Source organism: Neovison vison, chromosome 5 (assembly GCF_020171115.1).
Source record: "Neovison vison isolate M4711 chromosome 5, ASM_NN_V1, whole genome shotgun sequence".
NCBI classification, from domain to species: domain Eukaryota; kingdom Metazoa; phylum Chordata; class Mammalia; order Carnivora; family Mustelidae; genus Neogale; species Neogale vison.
The window spans coordinates 158,302,646-158,311,419 of NC_058095.1; the positions used below are offsets into that span (position 1 = coordinate 158,302,646).

An 8,774-nucleotide genomic window follows, 5' to 3' on the forward strand; every position below is an offset into this window, starting at 1 on the left:
GATTTTTTGTAGCCTTCCTTTATCAGAACAAAAAAAAAATTCCATTCTTTCCTACTTTTCTAGAAATTTTAATCATAAATCTATGAGAGAAAAACAGACAATCCGGAAATCTAACTTGAAATGATCCCAACAGTTCATTGGCATGGAAGCAGGGTATTTGTAGAGTGGATTCTCCTAGGAGGTTCCGAAGACAACATCCTTAAAATTTCCATATTCCTTTACCTTCCCTGTATTTTTCACTTTTAGTCCATGTTACTGTCTTCTGTCACTCAGTAGCCTCTCCTTTTGCTACAACTAAAATCTGTGTAAGTAGATTCTTCAAACTTAAGACTGAAGAACGCTTTCAAGCTCACTTTCAAAAAGCATGTGACCAAAGTATAGTATTGACAGATTTGCAGTAGAAAGAACAAGGGTGAAATCCACTTGTTTATGAATTTATTCACGTACACTCTGCTAAACAATTGAGACTTTTTGGAAGCCAACACAGCTACTTTTAAGTTTGCATATTACTCTTTGTAGATGTTTAGATTAACCAGATAATCCTAAGCAGGTTATTTTAGAAAGCTGCCATAATACTAAATGTTTGTTCTGGCATACACGTCGTTATTACGCACTACCTTCCCCATCTCAAAAAAGTCCTTTGTTAACAGTATGATTTCTAAAACTGCTCAAAAGACACACTGATGTTTCAAAAGGCATTCTGTTTAATTTAATCCCATTTTAATATTCCTTTGAAAATTTTGACTGATGACTCTGGAAATTCAGCCAAGAGTGTTGTGTCAAAAACTTGCTTGAATTTATCTAGGAATTCGTAATCGGTGCTGAACCTGAATTTGTTTGCCCAAAGCAATACTGTTCCTGGCTGACAAAGGTACGCCATGGTGGCGAGCAGCTTGTCCAGGAAGTAGTGGTGGTAGACCACGTCCGAGGCCAGAACATAGTCGTAGTAAAACGTGGACCTGGGGAAGTGCTGCTCCAGGCTCCCCCCCCAGACCAGCTCTCTCACTTCCGGCAGGTGCGCCGCACGCTTTAACGTGTTCTTCAGAAGATTGTATTGCAGGTTTCCTAGGACATCAGGCAAATCCGTTGCTGTGACTTGAGCTCCTAAGAGATAGAAAAACTGTATTTATTACCTGGAAATGTGCAGGCAGCATAGTGGACACAGACGCTCAGAAATGGAACTGGGCTTCTCAGCTTTGTCCGAATTGACATGTGGGCTGGGCATCCCTGACCCAGTCCTGCAGGATAACTTCCCGTGCAAGCCCTGCCCTGTGCGCTGCCCGACGTTTGACCGTGTCCCAAGTCTCTCCCCCCTGACTCCACCCCCAGCTCGTGGCAGTCACAGATATCTCCAGATGTGGCCAAATGTCCTTTATGGGGCAAGATCACCTTTGGCTGAGAACCACTGGAATAGAATAATGTTATCATTTTTTAAGAAACAGTTGAGTGGAGTTGGGAGATTTCAGGATAATTAGCTGCCTAATACTTCATCATGTTTTTCTTTGTAAAACTCTTTATCTGAAGATCGGATCTGTTTTGTAGGACTGCCTGTCTCCAACCTAGATTTGTTCGTTGTTAGGCATTTTAAAGCTCGTGACAGGAGTTCACAAAGCAGATCCCCCATGTCTAGACTGCTCTGCTAGAAGCTCTGTGATAGGGTAGGCCCAGGTGTGCCTCAGCTGTGCCCACCTCCTGCTCGCAACCTACGTCTACTGTATAAACCTGCCTTTACCTCGGATTAGCTCACTTATTTTTCTTCAAAATGTTGGTTATGACATTCGCAGCAAAAACCAGGAGACAGCATAACGTGGCTGTTTACAACAGGAGAGTCACAGCTCCAGAATTTCAGCTTCCTCGGTCCCTGCTGGGCCAGGCAGGTCTCCTAGCCGCTCTCACGGGTGACTATCTTATTTTGGGGCCAACAGTACCAATTCCTAGTTCATGACACATTGGGCAATTCCATGAGTGAAATCATGGCCAAGCACCCGAGTCGCAGCAGGCCAGACAGAAAGCTGCCCAAGCCAGGGTGTTTTGAAACAAAGTCAGCAGTCGAGAGACAAACCTAAAATACTGGCCACAGTGGAGACGAGGCCTGGTCCAGCACCAAGCTCAAGAATCTTCGCATCTTGGAGATTCAGTTCCTCTGTATGTTCCTCCAAATACTGGCACAAGGCCGTGGCCTAAAACAAAGTATTTGCAGTTGTCACCGAGCATTGGAACACCGGAAAACAGTGGCGACCCGAGCCCCGCTTCCCTACTGCAAGAGATGTTAACAGTAGTTGCGGTTTATTGAGGGGCTCATGAGAAGTTATGCCCTCAGTGCCCTATGCGGCCCTCTGGCATAGGAAAGGCGGGATCCGCAGCAGAGAACTGGAGACACAGAGTCGCTGACTCGCCTCTAGCCAAGGCCCTGGGTCGGGGTCCAGGAAGAGGAAGGTGCCCTCGGCTCTTCCAAGTCCAGGAAGGAGGCCTGAGAGCAGCCCCCTCTTGCTCTGGTTTGGTCTCACTAGCTGCCACCTGCTTCCAGAACACAGCGGTACATCTTCACCGCTTCCCTCCCGACTCCTTCCTCCAAGTTCAAGTGGGTCAAAGTTGTGTCTGCTACCCTGGACAGCTGGGCAGTTGATTCCTTTAGGCGGTCATCGATCGATACGGCCTATCAATACAGGGCTGCGAGGGGTGTGCACCCTTCGGGGCAGTGGGGCGCGGCGGGGGAGGGGAGGTTCCAGAAGGCGTTTCTACAGCCCCCGGGGCGACGGCCAACCGCATTCCGCGGAGCAGCAAGGAGATGCTAAAAAGGCGGTGCACGAGTTAAGATAACTCTGTAGACAGAAGCGCAGCCGTTCCTTCCTTCTCCCTTCATGGTCTTCCGCCTCCGCCTTCTCCCGACCTTTCTCGGGAGAGCCGGTGGCCGTGGATCTGCGCTGCCGCACGGGCCGCTCACGTGTGCGCCCGCGGGTCTCAGCCGCGCTGCCGGGGAGGGACCCGGGGGGGCTCGGCGGGAGGACGTGAGTCCCGAGAGGACAGAGCAGCCGGCCTCTGGTCTTCTCGTGGCTGCTCTGAACTTGTGGGGACGCCACAGGAGCCCCGGCCCCCGGGTGCTGCCTGTCATCCCCGGGTGCTCGCAGTGAAGAGCCCACGGGCCCCACCGTGCGGTCGCGTCTCCGCTCCGGGGGCTGAGGCCGGGCTGGGGAAGGGCCTGTAGCCGGGGCTCAGACAGGTGAGGGGCGTCAAGGAGGCACACGCTGCGGGCGGGGGGCGGGCAGCGAGGGGTGTCCTGGGCGCTGGAGGGTGGGGGCGGGGGACGGGGGCGAAACAAGCAGCAAGAGCTCGGGCGCTGGGAAAGGAGCTTCTGGAGAAGAAAAAGGACAGTGATCTGTGATGACAGGGTTTCCATATGACGAAGAGTTTCACCGAGAGCCACCAAGAAGACGTGCTTGGAGGGTTTCCCAAGTCAGTGCGTGCCTGGTGAGCGGCCTGGAGACAAAGCCTTTCTCGGGAACCAGGGCCCTGCGAACACCCCCACCTTCCCGGCCCCGGGAGCAGACGTGGGAGAGCCATCTCCTGCTCAGACCGCTGCCCTCGGAGTCCCCCCAGGAGGGGTGTCTTCCCACTTCGTGCGAACCCTTCCTTCGCAGCTGTCGGGACACTGAGGTGCCAGGAGAGGCCGGGGTTTGGGGCCTGAACGATGGAGGCCTCAGTGAGAATAAAACCGTCCTGTGGACAGATACTCTTCCATTCCTGGTCTGGCACCTGCTGTGGTCATTGATTCGCCAAATCTATTACAACAGGAAGCTGGGAGCAGTGTGGTGGTTTTCAAACTTGTTACTACACCAAAGAGCATTTCCCCGTGAAGGAAATCCTACTTGCCGGCAAAGGGGGAAATGCCGGGCAGGGCGGATTGCGGCTCTAGGAGCTGGAGCCCTTTGTCGGCCACTCCCCCCTCGGCCACCCTCCTTGTCCCCCATCACCTGCCACTGGTACCCAGGCCGCCCGCCCCCCCCCCCCGCGAAGCTCCATGGCACGTCTGCCCCCCCACTCCCACCCCAGGAGTGGCAGCACCTCCGAGTCCCCCGTCTGTATTCGAACCCCAACCCCAGGCCGCCCCCACCAACAACAGAGCAGCTTGGATCCGAAGCGTCTCAAAGAACAACAGCGGGCCTCGGAGGGCCGCTGTCCCAAAGCCGGTGGCACAGCTCTCCCAAATGAGTCCTCTTTTCTGAGCCGCTGCCTCCCCGCGGGCAGGTGCAGTGTGTGTGAGTAATCCCAGGTAGTGGCGTGAGCGTTTCCACGCGTGCTCACACCGCCCACCGTCCCCGTAGAGAAACAAGGTCAGGGAGGCCAGCAAGCAGCCAAAGCTAGCAGGTTGACTCCCGATACACCCCCTTGCGGGGCTGCTGCTGGGAGGAGAGGAAGGCAACTTCCTACCTGCTTCCCTGGGGACACCCCAGTGGGGAAGGGAAGCCAGCACATGGCTCTGATTGTTGTTTTTTGTTTTTTTCTTAAAATTCATATGAATTTTTCATCTTCCTGATATAGTCAAGCTGACCTTAATGTAAAAGAAATAATGTTTCAGGAAACATGGCCCAGAGGGGATGATGGCTTCTGGGAGAGATGCTGGGGTTTTGCGAAGCCAAGTGAACCCCCAACCTCCGGGCCAACAAGTTACCCTCCCCTGCAGAAGCCCAAAGTGAGAGCACTCAGCAGCCTGTCCATGGCAGCCCTGCCGAGTGGAACTGTCGCCCCAGAAGCCCCACATCCCAAAGGTAATGGCTGTCTCACCCCTGGCCACACCACGGCTCCGTAGCTCTCTATGGATTCTTGGATGACGATCTCTGTGCCTGCGAACACGTAGTGCTCCTGCGTGTAGCTGGCGTAATCGGTGGGAACAAACTTCTGGAGGCTACGAAGAGATGGTTCTATCTTGTTAGAACCTGCGGGGGTGGGGGGGAGTAAAACGGTTTCTGTGATTTATTGATCCAGATCAAGCACACACGGGGCACAACGGGTAAGATGGGGAGGGAACGGGCTTTCCCACGGAGACGGGGTAACGCCAGCAGTGACCGTGGCTGCAAACTAGCACGAAACAGAGTGACACGGGACGACAGGGACACGAAGTCCAGGTGTGATGTTTCCTCCAGATGGTGAGACACCAGGGGATGCTCTGGGTCCGATGGGCTGCGTGGCGGAGGCCAGAGAGGTGCGGCTCCATGCCCAGCCCTCTGTTCTGCCCCCGGAGAAAACCAGCTTGCCAGCAGGAGGGCAAGAGTGAGCCGTCTGGCGGAGGCCCTGGGCAAACCCAGACTTGACTATTTTTAGGTCTTGAAGCAAAGTAACATTCCCACACGTTGGCTGGAGCGTGTGCCTTAAACCCTTCCTACAACTGCTCCTCAAAAGGCGCAGGTCACCCAAAGACTAGGCAGCTCCGCGGTCCCGGGGCAGGCGGTCCGATGAGCCCAGCCTATTAAGTTACAATTGCCTTAAATACCCTTGAAAGTCAGGAGCAGCTCTCAAGCAGCACATCAAATGGGTGGGAAAGAGCACCTGATGGCGGCTGACGTCACGCAAGCGCAGCCTGTGCGGGTTTTGCCGAGTCCTTCGGGAGAAGACGAGCCGCGGGTGGGCGTGTCAGGGGCGGGCGCGGGCCCAAGCGCAGCACGGCCGTCGCGGAAGGGAAGCGGCGGGTGGCGCGGTGGGCAGGAGTGGGCAGGGAGGGGCTGCAGGGAAACCGGCAGGAAACCTGCCTTTGCTCCCTGGGACCCGCCGGGGACCTCTTTAGCCGCAGGTGGAGGGCGGGCTCCGGCAGCCCCAAGGAGTGGTCGCTCCACCTTGGAGCTGCTCTAATCAGAAACGTCCCCTCGAGGCAGGCGTTAGAGGAGGAGGTGGCCCGGGGCACAGATCTGGGGTGGGGGTGGAGGGTGTTTGCAGAAGCCTAACTGGGGGCAGGCGACTTCGGGGGCTGCTGATTAGCACCCGCGCGAGAGCCAGCCTGGGCTGCGGGTCTGCACACCCGCACGGGTTCGCAGAAGAGCAGGCGTCCGGAGTCCCCTCCTAGAAACGATTCCAGCAATCTGACCACGTCCCGTTACCGAAACACGGCGCTTGTGTTTCGTCTTCACATGCATTTTCATTGGGTTTTTCTAGACGTGAATTTTTGTTGTATTTTACCCAAAAAGTGTCCTTGAGCAGCAAAGTGAGAAACGGTCTTTGAGCACAGCGACAGGGTTGTCAAGAAGCGTGACAGATGTCCACAGCTCTGGAGGGGCAGCTGCCGCCTCCCCACCCCCCCACCGGTGTAATGTAGTGTGAGATCTACCCGCGGGGGAGAATCCTGGGCCCCGACCTAAAAGGTGAGCTTCCAGAGACCTAGGACTTCACGGACCGTGCCGGAACCTGCCCATAAACAGTGAGCAAGTCAGACGGGAGACATTGTGCTGGTAGGGGCTGTGGGGAGGCTGGAGGGGCAGGAGGGAGACTCTGGCCCTCACCCACCTCTTATTAGGGGTACTAACATCTAGTACCACCAACTCATTATCTGTGAATGATCAAAGAGGCCCTAGCCTGTCCCCTCGAGCTGAGAGGCTGACAGACCCCTTGGAGAGACGGTCAGAAGGCAGAGGAATAGACAGCGGCCGGGAAATGTTCAACCACCAGCTCGGGGCGAGGGGAAGAAGCACTGATTTGTAAGATTGGTGATCACCACGGTGGGAGTGCTCCCATTCCAAACTGCCCACCCCGGGAGACGACACAGGCTGCCCACCGAGACGGGTGCTTCCCCCCTACCCCGCCCCGCTCTCCACCGGGCAGCGCAGCAGGCGCCAGGAAGCAGAAGAGCTCCAGGAAGACAACCTCAAAACGTAGTAAAGTAAGGCGTGATGAGTTGTGAGTATTCATCGCCTTGGTTTTTAAATATACCTTTGCGGTTTTTTTTTAAATATTTCATTTATTTGTCAGACAGAAGAAGAGAGAAAGCGAGCCAGCACACAAGCAGGCAGAGGCAGAGAGAGAAGCAGGCTGCCTGCCGAGCAAGGAGCCCATGTGAGACTCGATCCCAGGACCCTGGGATCATGACCTGAGCCGAAGGCAGCGGCTTAACCCACTGAGCCACCCAGGCGTCCCTACCTTTGTGTTTTATACCATCTATTTAGCAGTAAGTTTCCATAACTTACATTTCAATAATGGCCGTGTTTAACAACGACCCTTAAAAAAAAGTCCCTGAAATTCAGGGGCTGGTGCAGGCTGGTTGGGGCAAGGAATTGGGACAGGGCTGCTCCCTTTTCCTCTGAGGTTTCATCACTGGGTATGTGACTCACAGCAGCCAGACTAGCCGGGACCCGTGCCAGCCCCTCCAGACTTCCCTCCCCCACCCTGGCTTTGTCCGCCCTTCTCCCCTTCCACAGCGCACCAGTTGGGGACATATTTTTCTCTCAAGACGGTAGAAAAAGTCAGTGGGCTGATCTGGAATGGCTCATCATTTTACAGGCAAAGGAGCTGATCTATTTTACCAACCCACATTATAAAGAAACGTGGCCATAAATATAATAATAAATAATAAATAATATTCTCCCATAAGACCCTTCGTGTTTGATAAAGATAAAGAAATTTATGCTTATTACACATAATGTTTTCATTTATCGATGTTAGTCTGAGAGTTTTAGAGAGATCAGATTTTAGAGATAGAATTGCCTTTAATGTAAACTAGTTTAGTAAAAATAGATAGCATCCTGTCTTAGTGAGTTGGAATATAATTTTATCGTGTTAAATGATGATAAATGTTTGAAATGCCATACATTGGCTTTTCTGACATTATTTGTTCGGTTTATTATTTATTACTACCGCGCCCCTGTCCAGAAATGCAACCCACATACAACACAGCTGCCAGGAGAACATGTCGGTGAAAAACAACATGAATCAAGATTTTCTTTCTTTTTAAAAGTTCTTGTGACAAAAATATAACCATTTGAGATTTATACACAGGACAAGACAAATTTAGATAAGCAAATAATGAAAAAATAGGAATTACTTTTAATGCTCTGCTCACGCTTGCCTACAGGCACTTTTCCACTAAGCTTCACTAATAGGAACAATCTAGAATTAAAAGGAGATGGGAAATCTTGTCACTGAAGTTAACTGGTAAATGCCATGGCCAGGGAAGCAAGTGACAAGGTGTCATGGTGAGGACGGAGGTTACCTCCTGGGGGTATGCCGGTGCCATCCTCCTGGAGAGCCCCCTCCGCTGCCGGCTCTAAGCCCCCATCTGGGGCGCACGTTGCTTCCCGCAGGCGCCTGGGCTGCTTCTGCCCGGAGTGCAGACACACGTCCATAACCGCAGCCGCTGGAGAGCAGAGAACCAGACAGGCTGGCTGAGCCTCCCAGAGGCTCTAAAAGGTGCAGCTTATCGCCTTAGCATCTGCTGAGCTGAAAAGAATCCCTGCTTTTCAGCTTAGTTCCCCGCCCCCTGCCCGTTACTAAAGCAGCTACCTAAGGAGCTGCCATCCTAGTTTTGCAGAGCAAAGGAGAGGGGGACCATTAAACAACATCGCACCTGTTCTGGGCATCAAGAAATGCAAAAACAGAGCAAGCATTGCCAGGGGACAGGCACGGCGTGGCTGGGGTCTAAAATGTCTAATAGCTTTTGGAAATGAATCTTAATGAAGAGACTCTAATCCAGGAGCATATCCTACCCTCAGGGGGACACCGTGTGGATGGAAGGATTAATGATCTCGTGGATGAGAAGGCAGGATTTGGACCAAACACCGGGCTGCTCCCTTCCC

At 53.2% G+C, this 8,774-nt stretch overlaps 1 protein-coding gene across 1 annotated transcript; it reads right to left on the bottom strand.

The window, feature by feature from the left end:
- Positions 1-418: 418 nt before the first annotated feature.
- On the bottom strand, positions 419-8,395 carry METTL21C (methyltransferase 21C, AARS1 lysine). Its single transcript, XM_044250697.1, has 4 exons — positions 8,192-8,395; positions 4,783-4,934; positions 2,063-2,180; positions 419-1,104 (listed from the first exon to the last, which is right to left on the bottom strand). The coding sequence occupies exons 1-4, from the start codon at positions 8,322-8,324 to the stop codon at positions 710-712; spliced, it is 798 nt and encodes a 265-aa protein (XP_044106632.1). The 5' UTR covers positions 8,325-8,395; the 3' UTR covers positions 419-709.
- Positions 8,396-8,774: the final 379 nt, after the last annotated feature.